Raw genomic sequence first — 21,549 nt, 5'->3', positions numbered from 1 at the left:
TCATGAAGATGTGCGTACTGACGCTAGAGTGTGAAAAGGCCAAAGAGAAGTTTTGGACCTCTATGTATACAGCACAGCCCCTCTGTAAGGGTACGTGCAGTGTTGGCTATGGAAGAATAGAAGAAAGCCAAAATGATAGCATTTTTGTGCATACATCATCCATCACACAAAGCTGGCGTGCTACAGATGTGATACAGACGTGAAGAAATCTTATCGGTGGAGTTTGGGGCTTCTCTCCTCTACTACTGTATGTGTGTGTGTATGTTTGTGGGGGAGGAGCAGATGATACTGGGTAGATGTGTTGTTGCTCTTTTGAATCTGGAAGGCGAATGAGTGCTAAGCATTCAATGCACGTAGCTCTCTCACTTTCGTTTTGTCGCAGCTCTTGGAAGATTTCTTGTCTGCCTGCATTTCTTGCGTCCCATTTGTGTTATTTCCCCATATATATCTGTGAGCAAGCTGTGACGAATAAAGGGCTGGGGTTCTGTGAGCTGAAAGAAGTGTGTCTGTGTTCAGTGTGTACACTTTGCCAACCTGTTCGACTTTCTGCCTGCATACACGTGGGAATGCAATGTGAGCCCCCACCCACACCCCACTCATCTTAGATCTACTGATTCTTGCACTTGCATTTCGAAAAGATCTATAACTAGGTTTAAAAAAATAAGTAACATAAGTAAATAAAATAATGAGACAAGCACTAAGTAATTTAAGTCACTGACATATTTCATCATGAGTGTAAGATGTTTCTGCTTTATATGTTTTACAAAGGACAATAATTGGAGTATATTGTAGCGCTCTTGGGTTCACGTGGGTATGCACCCTCAGGTCGGCCCCCCACCGCTGGGGACTCAAACCCGGGCCTCCGGTGTCACTCAACAGGGACCCAGCCAGTTGAGCTGAGGGAAATCTCTCATCAACCCGGTGGCTGCGGTCCCTGCTATTCACAGGGAAGGGCGGTGACTTCACCAAGCTGGTAAGCCGGCTCGCACAACCTGTAATGTCAACCGTATGTGTTACACACTCCCCGCTTAATTTGCAATCCTCAGCTAAGGGCTATCTTATCCCACTGTTAACACCAATGTAGCGCTCTCAGGTTCACATGGGTATGCGCCCTTGCTGCTGCCACTTCAGGTCAGCCCCCAACCGCTGGGGACTTGAACCCGAGCCTCTGGCGTTACTCAACAGGGACCCAGCCAGTTGAGTTAAAAGGAAATCTCCCATCAGCCCGGCGGCCCTGCTATTCACAGGGAAGGGCGGTGACGTCACCACGCTGGTAAGCCGGCTCGCACAACCTGTAATGTCTGCCGTATGTGTTACAATATTATGAAGATAGGAGAATTGTATTTTGTATTGAACTTTAATAATGAAAATGTCTTACTTCTATATAGTCTGGGAAGCAAATCATACAGTACCTCCTTGAAGTTCAGACGTGGCTCTGTAGTCACATGGCATAAACCAGCGTACCGCTTAACCCAGAAACGGCCGGGAACAGAGCTGTCGGTAACTATACCGCAAAACACCAGCAGGTGGTGGTGTACGATTGGGTGTTTGGGCCTTTGACAGATTTAAACGCAGCGCGTACTAGTTTCCTTGTTGCAGTATTATTACAAAATACGGCTAATTATCAAAAAGAATAAACCATTTAAACAACACTAAAGATAATGATGTTCCGCACTATGACAGGAAAGACTTATGCTGAAGGTTAGAAAAAAGTGTCAGTGACTATGTATGTGGTAGACGCAGTTAATACACATTAATAAACAAGGTCTGAAAATGTTAACGTTTTATAATGAATACTACTTACTACGTAAGTCCATAACCTTTACGTGCCATTTTGCGTAATGTGCGGCAAAAAGCTTGTCATTCCCAGGTATGTACTTATATATTTTAAAAGTAAATTCCAGATATTTATATTCCAGAAATATTTCACTTTTTTCAATATTCACTTGTGTTTGGATCATTTTTGGTGAGGATTTGTTGACACAGCAACGGGTTTCAACAATGCAATTGAGAGCTATTTCTTGTCAATTTCCTCCTTCAGAATCAATCTGAAAAGAAATGAAATGGTCCCTCCCCTGGCATCACTTAATCTGACCTGTCTTGAAATTATTTATATGGAACTCTAAACTGCTGGGGAATAAATCATGGTAAAAATTTTAAAGGGATAATAGAACCAAATCAACTTATTTTAACTCCCTCAGGGTGGTTTTAGTATTTTAAAAAATATTTTCTGTATTTTCCTCTTAGTTGAGAATCTGTGGGTAGTGCAAAGAAAAGCAGAATACCAAATAACTGACCTTTCTGTAAAATGGTATTGTGGTGCGTTCTGTGCTCCATGTTACACCCTGGATTACATGAATTGGCATTGCTATTAGCAAACCCTTACTGCCTACTACATTGGTGATGGCTAATAAGCTCATATATGCACAGTTCTGTAGGTCTTTTAACTCTCTTTAATACAACAGAAATTGAAACCTTCAGCAAGAAAAACAAGAAATTTAACAAATCTTAGGGTCCAGAGTTTCCCATTACTGGCTCAAAACAGGAGGGTAATGAATGATTCCCGATGATCAATTCACAAGAGCCATGGGGATTTTAGATTTTTCTCTCATCTGTTCTAGCATCTTTGTGATTTAACTATTGTAATTGCTGCTCTTATTGATTGGCTGTGTTTTATCCAAGTCTTTAAGCAGTTAAGGAGTTAAAGAGAAGTAAGGAACATGAAGGATCTCTCCTGGAGCTGGACTATGAATGTTGTAAACAGTCATCCATCAAGAAATCATTAAGCTGAAACAGAATAAAAAAGGAAACTGTAAATTAATATTTGAATGCTGATATATACAGTGCAACAAAACATAAAATGTATTACTTTTTGAAGAGACACAGATATAATGACCCCTAAATGGAGGACTTTTATAGTTATATAAAAGGTGCTAGGGTCCTTTCCTCTGCCAGACATTATTATTGTCTCCTAGAACCACCAGTGCATCAACAGACTGGACAAGACAATAATCTAATATAATATTCCATTTTATTACAATACTTCAGTCTTCCTATAACACAATCATAACTTTATAACACAGCAATTTCTGTGATTCCCCACCCAATAAACAGATGACTTGACACGACTTATCCACAAGAGGCACACATTTCAATCCAGCACAGGTACCCCATGAACCCCAGCTACCAGAAACAAATGCCCCAAAAGAGCCATCCACCAGTTCTGTTCTCTAGCAACAGCTCTGGGTGGTGACCTGGTGTGCCATCTTATGGCACAGTAAAGAAACACTGTGCAGTTTCAGGCATCCTCCTCAGTCAGAGTCATCCTGAAAACCATATCTCTGATGTTCTCCCTCCTACCCTGTTTGTCTCCAAGTCCTTCGCTAGAGAGAGGAGGAAGATGATGCTAGGGCCTTTCTCTGCTGCTCTGACTGTAGAGTTCAAGGTTTCCGAGTCTTCTCCTGGGTGTTGTCATGCCAACTCTGTCTTTTTCTGGGGGGTTTGGGCAGAGCAATCTGCTCAGGGCTCATTGGTTAACTGGCTGCACACAGGTGGCCAGCTGCAATGATACATTGTGTATTTGCACCCTGTTCCAGGGATGCCTCTTAGCCTGAGGCCCAGTCAGATCTGCCTTGCAATCCCATATGCTACCTGTGTGGAGATTAATGAGTGTCTCAGTGACGACCTCTGATCAACAGGAAGTTAAAGATCAAGGATATGCACAACCCTTTCCGAGACACAACCATTCAATGCAACTTCAGAACAACACAGTCCTTCACACCTGATGCTTCCACACCCATTTTTTCAGTCTGTCTCATACATAGAACACAAATATGCTGTGAATGGGATACAATGCCTTAGAAATATTTTCACATTTATTTGCGTTAAAGCTTACAAAGCTTACAAAGCTTGCGTTAAAGCTTGCGTTAAAGGCTTAACCTCTCATTGGGGAGATGTAAGCAGTGGTATACCACAGGGATCCATTGTAAACCTCTTGTTGTTTCAGATCTATATGATTTAGATTCTGATATAGTTAGAAAGCTAATTAAATTTGTAGATTAAACAAAATAGATGGAGTGGCGAACCAAAATAGCACCAAAAGAATTACAAAAAGACTTAAGTCATGGAATAAAATTCAGCATTGATATGTGCAAAGTGATCCACAGTGACAGTAGGTACATACACTTTACATAATGCATAGATGACTCAGAACTGCAGGAAACTACAATCAAAGGGAGTTGAGTGTTTGTGTAAATTGTATCTTAATGAGGACCATGTGGGGAGACAATGAAAAAAAAAAACAGGATGGGTATACAACAAAAATTGTGCAATTTAAATCAAGAGACAGTGTGCTTAAGTTTTACAATGTATTAGTAAGATGTCACTTAGTTTATTCAGTTTTCACGTAATTGTACGACACACAATTATAGTAATAGTGACAAGAATGATAGTTGGTCTCCAGATTGGCATACTACAGGTAGTCCACCTGTAGCACCTAGCACCCCTACAGTTCAATAAAACTTAATCACTGAAATACTCATTGAGAATAAAAGAATCAAAGTTCTAACTGCCGGTTTGACCAAGTAAGAAGAAAACCAGAAGGGTTTCATTCTGGTTTGAAAACTTTTAATGTTTTAAATCGTTAACAAAGGAAAAAAAACTAATATATTTCTAGAACCAGACAACATTTTCTGTGGATTAACAGGTGCAAATGGCAAAGGTAGGTAGCAAAATGACTAAGTAAAACACAGTGAGACAACGATACATGATGTTTTTTTTAAAAGAGTACTGATAATTTTTAACAATCTCAGTGTGATGAGTGAGTTTGCCTCTTCTACATTTTTTTTTTATGTCTGGAGTTATGGATGTGAGTTGCAGTCTCATGTTTATCCAATCTGTTGCGATTCACACAGATACAGTAGGTGGTCACAAACATGAGAAGAACAGAATGAGCATTTCTCTGATAATACTGGATATTTGTTTTTGGTGCTGCACCAAAACTGCCAACTGCACTTCATTAAAAGCTATTTGTAAGGAAGAGTCTAAAATCAGGTCAATGAACTTCTCATATTCTATATCACATTAAGTCTCGAAGTTTTTTATTGTTTTTCCAATTTTTTCTTTTTTTTCTTCCATGGTTGCAGTAATTTCTAAGCACCGTTTGAGAACCACTGGACTAGTAGCAAACTAAATGAAATTGTCCCTTCAGCCTATGTATAACGCTCACACTGTAGCACTGAGATGGCCTTTGGCTGTCAACATCCACATGTTACTGTGGATGCAGTTTTTCCATTTTCCATTCTACACCAATCTACTCACACTACAGAATATCCCCACACAGCATCAAGCTTCACCCTAAGGCCTGGTCAGTCTTTGTCCAGGATATCCTCTTGTTGTTAATCGCTTCCTGGCCAAACAGAAGAAAAGATGTGGATATATTTAAGTCTTGGCTTTGAGTCAGGGTTACTCTGTATTAGTGATACAGAAATAAAGACGTCCTCACTATTGTAGTACCTTGTTTTATTTTTAAGAAAGCGACTTCTGTAACATCGGCATAGCAAGAAACATTTTCTTAAAACTGATTACTTTTAAAAGGTTTTTTGATAACAATAGAAACAAATAGGTTGCAGAAAAGCCACCAAGAAAATGAAAGAATAAAGAACAGAAAGCAAGGTTTTCACAAACAGCTTCTTTATTGAGAAATGTCAGATCAGTACACAAGGATCAAATACAGTACCTTACTCTCTGAGAAAACATCATCCTTGTACTATACCTATTCTGATCTATAATCATCTTTGAATGTAAAAGCTGAGAAAATCTGATTTGTCAACGCTTTTTTCACAAATATAAAACACAAAATATATCTTACAAATGTAAATTTGCATCCATTTTTATAATCATTTTTCCCTCACAAAGTGATACCAACATGAAACAGTAGATGTGTAATGTCTTCCTGAAGTTGGGCAGATTGCCATTCATAAAACACTCTGCAGTGTCTCAGAACTGTAATTGATATATTGCTGCTGTTTTAATATGGAAAACATGCATCCCCGATATTTAAAAAAAATTACAGAAATGTTCATATAAAATAATGAGTTGGTTTTAATTTTGTAAAGTATTATGGCTGTGTGACATCTCTGACAACACATAACATCACTTTTCAATGAGGCATTTTATTATACCGGCCAAACAGATATGTACAGCAGAAACAATTTAAAATGGACAAATCGGATACAACTATGTAATTTTTATAAATATGCTCTACCATTTTTTAACTTTTCCTACAAAACGTTTAGCTGCAACAGTTATAGATCTAAATGGACGCCACCACTTCAGGGAAGGAAAGTTAAGTCCGACATGCATAATGTTAAAATTCTAAATTAAACCCTTGCTTCTTTTTGATTGTAATTTGATTGCTCAGAACTGTTATAGTGGAGGGCGAGTTTGTTTCACGTTTTGAGGGAAAGCAAACAGACAAATGCAATCCAGTGTGGTTCTCAGGGACTGAAATTGTTTTTTAAAACCTAATTGTGCTGCTCCAGATATATGTAAAAGATCATAGTTTATTTTTCCATTTGTAAATAAGTAGCTCATGTAAAAAAAATATATATTTTCACAAAATTTATATTTTCAACTAATTATATTAAATAAGGACATTTGAGAAGCTGAAGGTAACAATTCAATGAAGTATCAGTTGCAAGTGATTAACAGTCCTGAAAATCCCTTCTAAACAATGGATTCAGACAATAGTCATTATCTGCCGAAGTCGTGTGCATACATTGTCATGCAAATTCTCATCTTAACACCTCTGCCTTCAGCAGCAAAGCATCACCACACCACACTCCTGAATGTGTGTGGAAATAGGAAGAGCTGTAATCTGAAACGATAGCCTGACCATATGGAGTGCCCACCCCTGTCGAGTCCAGAACAAGAGGGATGAGACAAGGAGAGTAGTCACAAAATAAAAATAATTGATCAGATGTAAATCTGCCATTCACCTCATTGTATCAAGGCTCTTCAACTTAACATGTTCTTACACACCTTTTTCTTTTCATGCACAGCAAAAAAAAAAAGATGAGAATAAAAAAAGGTGGTGGATTTCTGCACAGTCCTTTGAAGCCCCAGCTCAGCTGGTGGTTTAGTCTTCAGTGGGGTTAAGGGGTGCATCCTCAACTTTCAGAATGCCCCTATCTCTGTGCCCCATGGTCTGTAGGGCTTTCCGAGAGTGGTTGAGGGGGCAGAGGAGCCAAGGGCATTAGGGGAGAGCAGAGGGAAGGCACTGAAGGAAAACGGGAATGCAGAGAGAGAGGAGAGCAGAGGAGGGGAGAGTTTGGAGGCCGAAGTGACCAAGGGCAGCCCAGGCGGCACTCTGAGTGGACTGGGCTCTGTGTGCTGAGCGGCACTAAGCCGGCTTGGTGCATGGGTCTCTGCGGAAGAGGATGAGGAGCTGCTAGAGCTGCGAGAGGCTGACTGCTGCTGCAGGAGGAGATGGTGAGCCAGATGAGAGGGGGGCGTCCCAAAGGCTGAGCCCCAGGCCAAGTGTCCGAGTCCAGAGTGAGCCTCGCGCTGGGAGGCATAACTGTTGAGGTGGGAGACCAGCCTAATCCGCAGGGGGTCAGCGCTGTCCAGCCCTTCAATGATGCTCAAGTACCGGGCAGTCTCAGCCAAGCACTCGCGAAACCCCAGACTGCGGTAATCCATAGCCAGCGCATGAGCATCGAAATAGCCTGCAAGGAAAGAGGCTCGAGTTAGCATGCATTCCCAAACTAAAAAAGGGTTAAAAACTCACAGAACCAGAAATAAACCTTTCATTTAGTCAAACTTGGGTGTGCTAAAAAAATGAAATTCAAAGAATTATTCTATAATCTGAAAATTTGCAGGCTGACTGCAAATATCTTATGGTGATTGATTCCATTTTGCCCACCATGAACTGGTTTCTTAGTGGGCATTTCAGTCATTTCAGGTAAAAAATCTCTCATTAGACCTCTCCAAAGTGAGAACTATTTATAAGGCTTGCCTTTGTTTAAAGACATACTACCTTTTCCATACATCAAAGGGGAAACGTTTTAAATAGAAGTATTAACACTATTTACACATAATGGTAATTAATATTTTTTTCAGTTATTGAGTGATGAGTGAACAAATCTTGTTTTTAAATAAAGTTGCATACAAGCATAATCAGCTCTATTCGTTTTTAAATGAACCAAGTTGAGCACTTTGCGTTGATAATATTGGCTGTGAAGCAGTAATTTCTGCATTAAACACCTTACCTTTACCACCCGCAGCATGTAGCATTTTAAGGTGGTCCACCGTCATCTGCAAAATTTCGGCCTTTTCAAGCTTGGCTGAACCCTTCATGTTGTAAAAAAAAATTAAGTCAAGTTCAGTACAGTTCTCCTTCTACAGTACACCCACTGTTTAGCGCTTTCGCAAACCAAAAGGCACTGTGGCAACTTTCTGAAAGTTGGTTCAATGTACAGATAAGCAAGGACTCTATCTAAGGAATTGGATACCAAAATATTAACTCCACGCTATTTGCTTCAGACAAATAAACGAAGGAATAGTACAGACATGTGCATACCCTTGTTTAATATTAAGATCCGCAGTTACATTCTGAAAACTGTTTTTTTTACCGCTGTGCTCTATTTCATTAGCTTACCTGCTTCTCAAAAGCGCTGGGGACGAGTCTCCTTAACTCGGACAAACTGTTATTAATTCGGTCCCGGCGCCGTTTCTCAATGATCTAAAGGAGATACAAGTAAAGTATAAAATTAGGCAGCGAATTCGTGCAACAAACCCGTGTCATATATTATACAGTACATATATATATATAAGCGTGTAAATGCGTTTTATATGTATTCTGATAGTTACACAATTAAATCATATGCATATTATAGATACACGTATTGAAAATACTCACTCCTCTACGCCGCTTTCTCGCTTGTACTTGAGATGATGTTGTGGGAGACATCGATCCTTGGGGGGAACTTACGTTTCTAAAATATACAGTACAGACAAACATTAAGTGTAAAATCCGGTTAACAGTGATGGTGTAATATATATTGACATATCACTTATGACTTTTTGTTTATTTTAAAAACAGAAAGATTTTAAAATAGAACTTTCTACTTGGTCTTAGACCGAACAATATTACTTTTGGTACAAAACTATCGTGGATGTTCCGCGTCTAGCTATACTTATTATTAATAATAACAAGAACCATAAAATATACTAATGTAATCAAATGTAATTAAAACGTCAGTAAAGTGAAACATAAAAATAGTAGGAAGACTCCAGATAATTACGTTACTTAAAAATATTTGGAAAGGCCGAGGCAAGTCAAAATCAAACATTGCTAAAATAAAAATAAAGCTTTAACTTTCGCCGGTTAGATACATCAGGTGTTTGGTTTACTTATGTATCTTGGATCTTTTTAAAAACCCCAAAACCAAAGCAGAGCGTAGCGTGGTCAAAACATTGTATAGAAAAGGGGAAACTAAAATTTAATTAACCAGAATTAAAGTGGTGAATATTTATTCCGCAGCGAAATCTACACCTTTTTCGTTTTGGAAAAATATGTGCATGTTATATTTATACTTATATATAGCCGCATAATCAACCGTCAAGTGTTTTGCGTCTATACTGGGTTGCTTTAATAACAGACTTAAACCGGCGTGTGTTTGTGTGTGTGGGGGCAAGGGTTCACACACTTCTATGATAATGCGTTTCGTGATAACAGGGAGTCAAGACAGTGTACAAAAATACTTGCTGCGTTTTGCAAAAGCAAGACAAAATGAAAACCTACCCAACTTCGTCGGTGCTCTCCTTCTCCACCTCGATGTTCTCATCGAGCTCGCTATCCGAAGAGCTGTAATCATGATTTCGCTTCATTTTAACCGTGGGTCGCTATTATCCCTTCTCTTTCCACGCCAAACAGGTCCTTTTAATATGAAGCTTTGCAAGTGAATGACTGTCAAAACTCCCCTCAGTTCACCACTTTAAAACGCCAAGATTATTTCCCACGGTGTCATTTCTACATGACAGGGAACCCAAAAAATGGGTGGAGCGGAGGTGGTTGACGGCAGGGCGGACCTGAAACCTACACAAGCCAGTAAAAAACAAGACAGCCACCTTAATTGGCAGCTTTGTATCCTGTCTTCTCCCAGAGCGAGCCACGACCACCGGCAGGATAATGTGACTATTCTGAGGAAATAACCAATGACTTGAGTTATAGCTTGAGTGTGACTGTATAGCACCACCCCCCGAGCTCCCTGAGCCCCGAGGCTGTCTGTTCCAGTAGTGATGTGGCTGGCCGACTGTCAGCACGCGTTGGCCGTGGGAAAGTTCGTCCGCTGAGCGCCGATAACCAATCAGAGGCGACGGCTGTCTCCGGCTCTGGAATGAATGGGGCAATTGGTTGGGGCGACGGGCGGTCTGCAAGTGAGCGTGTGAACCTGTAATCTAATACTAACTCATCCGACAGACTACAGTGTAACACGGAGTCAAAACGACTTTTAATTTTACCTCACGGTGCAGCAGCGTGTATGGTAAAGATGACAGCGGCGTCCGAGTACCGCGGTGAAACAAAGAATTAATGCAATTAAAACAAAACCCTTCTTAAACTAAATAACACACTACACCCTGCCGCTTGTTTGAACAGCATGTTTATTGCCGTGGTTCAAATAAAGTGACGGGGGCCGCAGGGGTGCTCAATTCAATGTCTTTTGCCCATAAGGACCCTAACCTTAATCCCGCATGTCCTACTTTAGCTCTACTGCGAAGCTCTGCAGCTATAGGTCCGGGTTTACTCGGGTGTTTATTTACTGGAACACTGACATGACAGAACAGCTTTACCAGAAATCCTCGTATCCTCCTAAAAATTGCGAAACACTGTAGGACACACATTTTCCTTCATCTGATAATGCAGCCTTTTTAGAGAATACAGAAACTCAGTTTCTATTTTTTGGCAGGTGTAGCTAATAAATCAAGTGACCTCAATAGCAAAAGAGCCCCCCTTTTAAGAACGCCTTGGAATAAGGCTGGAATAAGCACTTACAAAACGTTCGTGTTTAGGGTATAAGCTTACTGTATTCACAGGGTTTACAGGTTTAGAAAACGACTATTTTGATTTGCAAAGTCATGTTGCTTTTTTCCTTGTAGAACAATTGAAGAGAACAACAGAAGAAAATGTGTTGGTTGTAAAGGTTTTTTAGTCCTCGTTAAATTAATTTGAACACTACAAAAGGTAAAAATTAGTTCTTATTGTCACGTTTGCAGGGATTACAGATAAAGACCTGATTTTTCTTTATAAAAGTGCTGTAAAACATAAACTAAACGGAATATTTGAAAGTTATGTTACTATTATACAACATCCCCATCCCATTGTTGTGTAGTTACTCTGTGTGTGTAATATGCAGTGTGTTGCAGAGTCACGTGAGGGTAATGGAGGTTGAGTATAGCTCTGATAACTAAGTACTTTAGTAACCTGATACAAGATGTGGAGCATGAGAGACATAAGAAACAGCATAACAGGACAACAGAGTGAACACAAGTAGCATCCTGGGGCAATCCAGCTGAGCTTCTTTCATTGTAGAATTGAAAAGTCATTAGCAGAAACCCTTTCTCAATGCGTTATTCATTGCCCAGTGTCAGCTGCATGGGTCAATACTAATGATTAGAACAGACACACAGCCCCACTTACTTAGGACAGCTAATGAATTATGTCATGTTATGACTTGTATCTGTTGTCATATGTGCACATTAGCAACAATGTCTAAATTTATACTGTTTATGTGCAACAGCTTTTATGTAAACACTTACCATACACATATTATTGTGCATACAGTCAAATGTATACAGTAAAACACAAAACAAAATTGCTTTAAAGTTGCTTAGTAAATACTTGATGTTGCCATGAAAACCTTTCTTCATATGGTTTCCAAAACTAAAATAAACCTTTGGCTGCAACAGCTCTCCCTCTGTGAAACAGTTCTCTGTAGAAGCACAGAGTCAATGTGTAAAAACCAAGTTCTGTTTCCTTAGAAAGATATAATATAAGAGAAAAAGACCTCCCCCTCCACAATGGTACCTTCATACCATCAGTGGATTCAGATACAGCACAAGCCCGAACCAAGTGTAAAATAACTGAAGTTTCTTAATGCAGTCTTCAGCAGGAATTTAGATCACGGAACAGAAAAGGGCCTAAACGACAAAACATGTGGCATTGAATTTTCCATCATTACAGGCTTCATATATTTCGGCAGCAGCATGAAAAAACTCTCTTAAAAGGCAAAATAAATTATAATGTGAAGAACAAAGCATCAGGAAGAAAAGGAAAAGAATCTGAGTAGCAGCATGCAGTGAGAAAGGAGTCTAATTCAGTCAATGATGGGTCACCAGTGGGTCTTTTATTATTAGTGCCCGATCCTTAAGCAGATTCTTATCAGTAAATGCACACACTTAATATGCACCAACAGGGAAAAGAAGACTCCTTTTTTAGCAGCAGTGAATGACGGGAAGCTGCTGTACTGTTTCTTCTCCAGGTTAACATGACAAAGTAACTTTGCTGTTGTGTTGTTTTTCTCAAGCTTGCGCTTGGTTGTTGACAGGGACTTTTTTGTTTAGGAGGGCTTGCTTGTAATTCAAACTTGCTCAGGGTTCCCACGCTGCTATTGTTTGCTGGTTTGTTCCTTGTTCCCATCACATGTCCTAATTAGCTATGAAAGCTGCCCTCCTTTGAAGGTGAAGGCCTAACACAGGGCATCACTTCCTTCACGAAAACATGCATGCTCTGTTTAAAGAACAAACTCAAGTGCAGAATACTTTCTGTTTAGAGTTTTAAGGGGAGTCTTATTCTTCATTCTGTGATACAGGGGGCTCTGTTCACAAGCCCTTTCCTAAATTCCTACAGATGTTATAGACAATTTATTTTGTATCTTGTTACCTCTTTTTTCCCCAGTGTTAATTTGTAATGGATGTACAGTATGCAGGCCATAAAGAACATATAAAGGTAAAAATGACAAATTCAATTAAATGCTACAATCAGCCACTGATTTGAAAGCAGGGATCATCCATAAATTGTATTATCAAATTTAAAATCAATCATAACAATATATATTACTGAAATATCTAAAAATTATATTTTAAAATTATGGTGACTGGATATTTAAAAAACAAAAACTAATGTTTATGTGTAAGACATTCTATATTGCATGAACTGTACAGAGGAACACAATTTTGCTCTTAACAGATAACTTTATTTGCTTTAGTTATTTAAAACCAGCATTTTTGCTCTATTCAGAAAGAAACTGAATTTTTAAATCTTGCTGCAATCAGGTTGATCTTTTTTCTAATACAAAAGTAAAACAAGAAATTGTTTAAATTGAACACTGAAAAATTGGTGGAGTTCATTTAGTGACTTTGCAGACTGTAAGTATTTCCAGTATAAATGTTGATATAATGTGACATCTTATTCCCACCTAGTAAATATCACAATGGTGCCCTTTTTGATTAGAATTCATGCCCTTTTCTGCTCTTCATTTCTTACTGAGTGTGAAATGTAATGAAATGATATTGCATACATTGTAGGAAATGTACAAGTAAAGATTTATTCCATGCTGAAAAGAGAAAGAAGGAAACGCAATGTTTTCGCTGAGGAGCCTTCTTTGGGATTCACCTTTCTCTTTTCAGCATGGAATAAACCTTTACTTGTTTCTTTGCAGCCTACACATACTGACGCAGCTACCTACCTGTACTTGAACTAGTAGGAAATGTGTCAGCAACAACCACATGTGAAATGTATCAGCCAAACAGGGTAATGAGTCTTGGGGTTTTCAGATTAAACGGAGGAACATCCCTATGGGACTGTGTACAGCATCACTGTGTGAGGCATCTCTGCCTGCCCACGCAAGACTGTTTGTATGCATGTGTTTGTGCTAAATGGCAAACACAGTAGGAATAAGTAGGCATGTCTTACAAAGGAATACCTGACTTCTACCTTACTGTACATTCCATGTGTCTCATACCACACCCATATCCAGGTTTGGCTTTCAAAAATACATGTTTAAAATATGATTCTAAATGATTAAGTGACGTAATGAATCAAACTTTATCTTATCAAAGTTTATCATAAATTGTTTACAGACTAGTTTTTGGATTGACCAAAGACACATATACAGTACATATAAAATATATATATTTTCTTTTAGTATTTGTTTCCAAAATCCAGGTATTTCCTGAAGAAGCCATCCACATTTGTTGAAGAAATAAAGAAAAGTGGTTTTGGTTTAAAATATACTTCTGAAAGGATGGAAAGGGGGTTTACATTGCAGTCTCGCAATGTTTATAAGAATAACAATCACTCACAGTATGAGTTTAGTTTACCAATCATTGTGTAAGTATCTACACAAGGTATCTAAGGTCCCCATTCTGCCAGTAACTATACCTCAAACCCCTGGGCCTTTTAACCCAGCACCGCCCTGTCTCAGTTTAGACAGACATTTCTCAGGGGAACAATTAGAGTTAACAATTAGAAATTCTAAAGCAGGAGCAACAGGGAGAGATGATATTGTTTATAAATAGTGCTTGATATTGAAGTCACGCTTAGAGGAAGGTTAGCTTTGTTTAACTAATGGGGAGAGGAAGCAGACACTAATATTCTCTGAAATCTGTGTGACACCTTTCATTGTGTGTCGACGTACATTGTTCCCTGTCACAGCCTCAATTGCAGTTTCTCTAGCCACTTGTTGGTCTCTTTCTCCTGACTTCTTCATTCAATATTCTTTCCTGTCCAAAACTATTACCTACCAATTTATGAAATCCATCCCTCTTCTCAGTACAATACTGACGTCAAGGGTCATAGTGACCTACATACAGCTATCCTCTTACCAGCGTGATATACACTACGTACAAAATGTGAAGAATATCTAAAGTATTGTCACAGTATAATTAAAAAGTATTTTGGTAGTAATTCCTGTGTTATCTTATACCATGTTTTATTGACTGCAGCTGCTGACAGGTGGAATATTTAATCATTCACCCGCAAATATTTATTACTTATTATTATCAAATATTGTCCATAGTAAAGGCATTTTCCAGCATTATTACCTAGTTATTCTTTCATCTGGAATAGTAAGAAATGAATTTTGATAGAAATTATTCTTATTACTATAAAAGTACAATTAATTTTATTTAAATCTTAGCTTGAATAATGCCTGTTAAACACAATCATTGAAAGTCGGAAAAACAGTTTGTCAATGATACCCTATGTGGAGATTACCTACCATTCTTCATCTTTTGTAACTTTCTATTCTAATTGAATTAAAAACAAAACTTATAAGCTGTAAGACTTTAAAAAGTTTAACTTTGTATTCTAATTTAAATTGAGATAGTCCCAAAAATAAGGACATATGCACTGTTTGAATGAGCATAAGACAAGTGACAGGTTCTTTCTGTGGTTGCATTCTAGTGTTTCAAATTCCTTCCACCTTCCAGAGACATGTAAGATAGACTTGATTGGCTACTTTAAATTGTCCTTTTCCTTGGAGTATTTCATACTTCGGGGTTTGTTCCCAGCACAATTAGTACTGGCTGTGTGACTACAGAGGAATAGCACCAAATACTGTATGTACGATGGGCTGAAAGGTTTCCCTTCATTTGCAACCCTCCAGATATTCTGACACTTGTAAAAAAGAAACAAAAAGATCTCCTTTAACAACGACCGTGTTCATGTGTCCCATTATTCAGACTTAATAAATTCAGAAGCTGTGTTTTCTGCTGTCAATATAAACTAGTAAAGAGCAATATTAAATTTGTGACTCAGTTGTTTCTCTTTTTATTAGAGGATTTTGCACTCAAGGTAACTGTAACCCAAGCCCAAGTGTCAGCACTATATTTTGTAACCCTAACTCTAACTCAAAAATAAACCACACTTCAACATGGCAAAATGAACCCAACCGTCATTTCTATAGTATTTCAGTTGCCAAAAACACTGTGGTTAGCTTGATGTGTGGAATATCCCAGTTTCAGTATGACCATTTGATGATCTTCAGACAAGAGAAATACCACAAAAGTGGTGGAACAGCCATGAGGATTCTGGGTTGTTGAAACATTCAAACAGTTATAAACAAACAAAACATACACTAAAGTCTGAATGTTACCACCAGCCACATGCACATCTGCCACATACGGTCCACTTGTGCTGAGTTAAACAAATATACCTCTTCTATACATATGCTGCCCTAATTAAGACCCTTGTGAAAATTTAAACATTTCATCCAATCTCTTTGCAATCAACATAAATTTGCAATATAATAATATAAACTTGTAAATAGGAGGATATTAGAGACTTGATTCAAGGATATTAGCAATGCAACAACAAACAGAATGCTTGTCTCTGCAATAAGAAGTCCATAATTTAAATCCAGGGAAGACCTTTAAATGTTGTTTTCAGTTCCAGTCACCATACCATGTAAAATATATTATAGCCTTAGGAAGAGTTCAAAGAATAGTAATAAGAGTGATTCCTGGTCTTGGGAAGCTGGCATATTCAGACAAGCTAAAGCGGGTCTCTTTAGTCTGCAACAATTTAGATTTTATGTAAGATCATAGAGAGCATATCCACCCTGTCAATCCAGGAGGCTTTTTTACATGACATAATGAAAGGACATGGGGTTACAATCATGAACTAAGATGGATTTCATTTAGGACACAGACTAGAAAATGCTTCTTTACTTAAATTTTATATATCTGGAAAAAGTTTGCCAGCCAAATGGTTGAGGCCTAGATATGGGCACATTTAAGAAATGGACAAAATATGATATTACTTAAGGAGCAGGATGGGCTGAATGGTTTATATTTCTTGCATCCTTATGTTTTTCCATATATAATATAGTTGAAGTACATTATTAAGCAAGTCTGTTTTTTTTTGTGGTCCCCAGTGTTATCCTCATTGTCATTGCTGCTTTCTCTCAGGCTCCAAGAGGACAATCCACCATGAAGGCTAAGATCTCTATGTACAATACCTGCCACTTGGCTCTGACATGAAAGAGTTTTGTTTGAGCTATTTTATAAAGAATTAAAAGTTCCATCTTTGTAGTTACTTTTAATATGAGGGTTTATGTGGTATAATCATCTAAGCTTTGGAAGAGAAGTTAGGAAACAAGTTAAGTCGTGTTGGACTTGGCACAAATCCTGGTGGGTGGCCATTGCAGAGCTAATTCACAGTGGTTTAGTTATTTCAGAGAGAACTTCAGATCCAACCAAAACTAAGTCATAGGCACAATTTACCACAGAGAGAGTGTACAAATGATAACTAGTTAAGACTATGACAGAATAGAAGATTTAAAAAAAGCTCAAAACTCATGACCAGCACTTAACAGCTTGGATTGATCTCAACAGTTTGTCACTTTGGTAGGGTTTTTGGTGTATCTTGACTAACAGTGAATGACAGCCCAGCTTTTCATATATATTGGTAAATACAAAAAATGCTTAATCTAAATGATTTCCAGGTCACCATTTGCTCTCTGTGTTGTTAAAATAATATACTGTATATCTCACAACTGAGGGCCAATATCATTACTTTTGTGGTGTGACTATGTTTGTGTGTGGACAGCATTAATAAATTACTTTAATTTTTCTATTTCGGATAGCACACAGTTGCATTTGCATGTCTGGCCAACAAACTCATTGCCTACTCAAAGTTTTGGAATGATGAAAAGTAATGGATTGATTTTATCAATCACTGTAAATGGGTGGATGCATTGATAAATAGACTAATAATGGTAAAGAAACAGCTTTCCATATTTGTTTACTTTGATGAAATACTTGTGAAGCAGAACTAGAAGTATCTTCTGAAGCTTCTGCTCCCTAATTAGAAATAATGAATTTTCAACATCCATCAGATGGATAGACAGACAGACTGCTGATGTTTACTTCTGTATGCCAAACTCTTTAACTTGCATCTATCCATCCGTTCTTTAAAAGTGTTGCCAGCCTCAGTGTCAAAATGCTACTCATACACACATTCTAATAAAGGAGCAGCATATGAATTTTGACATTTTATTTGACAAAATGACTTCTGAGCAGCTTCTGTGAATATTTTGTAAAGTATCCCAAGTGGCAGAGAGCGGTGACCCCCATAATGAGGGAAGGTCAGGATGCAGGTTGTGTGAAAGTCTTGATGTAGACTGCCTGGCTGGGAAACAGCACATTTTGTGTGATCCCGAATAATTGATGCCTTCAGGGCAAAGACTTTGTGCTAGGAATGCTGTAGAGGACTGCCTTGCTCAACAATGGGGATGTTTCAGGCTGGAATGTCTTTCAATAACCCATTTCTCATATCTGTTGTCGTCAAGTGTCTATTTGTGCATTTATTTGTATTTATGTATGCATCTCCTTATGCGGCTATATATATATAGATAGAGCCAATCTCAATTACTATGAGTAGAAATAAGCAGCCTTTACACAGAGATTCATGGTACCAAACTGAGTAGCATAAAAAGCAGGCCACTCAAACACATCTTTATCTTGTAGTGTGTCATTTTGTGTCACGCAGGGCTTAATGAAGGTGGTCACACAGTAAATTTCTTTGCAAAGATGGATGTGGTAGTATTGTGAGAAAATTGGACAATACTACCTTTTTGGAAGGAGTTAGAGTTTTATGATTGTCTCTTCACCTGTGTATTTCCCTACCTCTTTCTCTGATTGCTTGTTTTTCTCCTTCTTCCACTTTCAGGAACCAATTGTCCTCCTTGTGTGCACATGAAACTCTTATAAGAAAAGGAGGGTTACATTTATTGTTTCATTTTCTGATGAAAAACTCAAGTCACTACCATGCTAATTTATTCAACCTTTCATTAATATTCCTTGTCATAAGGGAGGTCAGTGGAGAATAAAAATAGAAAAACAGATGCGTGGTGGCAGAAGAGGATTTTAGTTATCTGTCAAAAGATTAAAATAGCAAAAACACCAGAACACTGTCAATGGAGTTTTTAATGAAAGTTCGGGAGGAATGAAAGCAGCCGAGCTCATTCGACACAGCTGCCGCAGTTCTCACTAATCCTGACGTAAGCAACCGGTCTCCATATATATCAAACTTCACCCTCTCCTCTTCCTCGTTCGTTTTCTGCATCCCTCCTCCACCTTTGCAGCTACCCCATTGGTCGCATGGGGGTCCTATCCTCCACGTCCAACGGCCGGGAGGTTGGCCCTCAGCCAAGCAGGTTACGCCAACTCTCCACATCTCAATAAATGATTCTAATTTCTCCCAAGTTTTCGGCTGCCGTCATTCCTCGTGAATTCAAGTTGTACGTACCCGCAACAGCAGTGAAGCATGCTCACAGAGATGTTCAAACACATGTATTTTAAATATCCAGCGGTGATAAAACTGCATGTTGTCTCCAGGGGCTGGGAGCACTGAGAGTGGCACTGATTGAATGCCAGAGATCTTCTCTTGTACTGTAAATACAGAACTGTCTACATTCAGCTACAAGACTACCGGTATCATACCAATAATACAGGCTAAAATGATTGAGAACTGCATGTAATACTGAAGCCAGTGCAAAGAACTGTAGAACTTAGGTGTATTTAATCAGAGTTTAAAAATCCACACTCTTACTGTATACTGCAAACCTGTCATGTCATTGTGATAGACAGGAAGTGATACATGAATACGTTTATGTGTATATGCTGGCTCTACTCTAGGTTGTGCTCAGAATTAGATATTTTTGCCCTCCTTCCTTCAGAAGGAAAGGTTTCACCAAGTGTAAGTTACTTCAGGTGTGTTTATGCTACAAAGGTGCTGCTTCCCTTTGGGACAGAGCCAGTGTGTAAGCCTTCAAGCAATTATGTGTCAATGTCATACAAAATGAAACCGAGATACTGTAAAATATCTGGATTATCATGTATGGTCTAGTTTCAAATAATGCCTAGAAGGCAATTTTCACAGTAAGAACATAATTTTGTTGTTGCATTGTTTTTCAATGGCAATGTTTAAAATGTACTCTTCATTTTTCAAATGAAGAAATATATTTTTTTTTTCATATGGAAGAATTATGAAAAACGTTAAAGTTCTTTTCATCCAAGTAACTGCTAACAGAGACTCTTATGGTATGTAACTAACCTTTATGTATGCATGTTTGTGTGGGTTTCCTTCAGGCACTCCGGTTTCCTCCCACAGTCCAGAGGCAACTGGCATTGGGAAAACTCTGCAAGTGTGTGAGTGTGTACATGTCTGTGTGTACCATGAGATGGATTACCATCCCATCCAGGGTGTGTCCTGCTTTGCACCCAATGCTTGCCGGGATAGGCTCCAGCTCCCCTGTGACCCTGTCATAGGGGTGGATAAATGGATGTTATTTGCTTCAATTACTTAGACTTTCCTTCTTTGTGGTATTTTACTGTTATCCAGTTTTGGATGAACCAAAACATTATTTGCCATAGACATTGTATGGCATCATAGGACGAGCACGTGATTTGTAGGGAAATCTGCCTCTCTCACTTTCTCTCTACTGGAAACTCTGTTCCCAAACAGAACCCTAATCGATTATATCAGTTGTTAACCTGTTGTGCTCCACAGATGACAAGTGTACATGTGATCTTTGATTACAGAGAGCAACTGTTATCCATCACACAGCTTCCAAATGTCACAAGCCTGCCAATGCTGAAAGGCAGACTATGCAGTTATCTGAAGCTTGTATTTCCCTAATAAGACATATAGTTCTGCAGCATGCCTTATCCTAAATCCTTTCTTTGTTTATGTCTGTGTGTTGACTGCCTGCATATCGTAACTGCTGTTTCACATTAGGTTCTTGTTCATCCTCAGTTTATAGATCTCATTATTTTTGTGATAAACCAAAACTTCAAAAATACCATTCTGTTCTGTAAATGGGGTGATTTGGAATAATTTTCAAAATAGAATTCTATTAAGTGAGTCAGAGGACTTACTAGCCTTATATATACATCATCACATTGCTGCAAAGTCACATTTGCACTATAGCAGTTTTTCAAGTTGTCCAATTAGGAATTTACATGTATTTAATGTTAATTATGCATGATTATCCTTTGTATAAGGTGTGTAAATCAACTGTTAATTTCAGAATCATTTTGTAGCGAATACAGTATTGTGCAAAAATATTCAGGAACTTGTAGATTTTTATAATTTTGTTATTTAAAGCTTGCAGTTATAAGATCACTTTATTGGCCATATACAATTTCTTGAATTAGGAATTTGTCTTTTCACATACCCCAACTTGCTCTTCATGAGACGCACAGACAGGGAAAGAAGCTTGGGGTCAGAGCACAGGGTCAGCCATTTATACGGTGGGCCTTGCTCAGGGTCCAAACAGAGAAGGATTCCTCTGCCGGCCGCAGGATACAAACCAGCAACCTTCCAGCCATAGGCGCAGGTCCTTAGCCACAGAGCCACCACACCGCCCCCAAGTTGAGACAGTTGGAAGAAGCAATTTAAGCAATACATATTTGTAATATACTGTACACAACCTACTCCACACATTCAAAGCAGCAAACACAAAGATGTAAATATATAATTAA

The 21,549-nt window shown here is 38.5% G+C and overlaps 1 protein-coding gene across 1 annotated transcript; it reads right to left on the bottom strand.

Annotated features, from left to right (window-relative positions):
• Nucleotides 1–5,674: 5,674 nt before the first annotated feature.
• Nucleotides 5,675–10,255, bottom strand: hey1 (hes-related family bHLH transcription factor with YRPW motif 1). Its single transcript, XM_006635695.3, has 5 exons — nucleotides 9,806–10,255; nucleotides 8,921–8,996; nucleotides 8,660–8,743; nucleotides 8,271–8,352; nucleotides 5,675–7,727 (listed from the first exon to the last, which is right to left on the bottom strand). Exons 1-5 carry the CDS (start codon nucleotides 9,889–9,891, stop codon nucleotides 7,177–7,179), a joined length of 879 nt encoding a protein of 292 aa, XP_006635758.1. The 5' UTR covers nucleotides 9,892–10,255; the 3' UTR covers nucleotides 5,675–7,176.
• Between the last annotated feature and the right edge of the window lie 11,294 nt (nucleotides 10,256–21,549).

The sequence above is a fragment of the Lepisosteus oculatus genome, chromosome 10 (assembly GCF_040954835.1).
Source record: "Lepisosteus oculatus isolate fLepOcu1 chromosome 10, fLepOcu1.hap2, whole genome shotgun sequence".
Classification (NCBI taxonomy): domain Eukaryota; kingdom Metazoa; phylum Chordata; class Actinopteri; order Semionotiformes; family Lepisosteidae; genus Lepisosteus; species Lepisosteus oculatus.
Note: the sequence above shows the minus strand (reverse complement) of the source record. Positions and strands in the feature narration are given on the sequence as shown.

Bases quoted from the DNA above. Each gene is read 5' to 3' on its own strand.
- hey1 (XM_006635695.3), bottom strand. From the start codon at position 9,891: ATGAAGCGAAATCATGATTACAGCTCTTCGGATAGCGAGCTCGATGAG. The intron at 8,744-8,920 runs GTGAGTATTTTC...TATCTCCTTTAG, and splicing joins CGAGAAAGCGGCGTAGAGGA to ATCATTGAGAAACGGCGCCG. The intron at 8,353-8,659 runs GTAAGCTAATGA...TACAACATGAAG, and splicing joins CCAGCGCTTTTGAGAAGCAG to GGTTCAGCCAAGCTTGAAAA.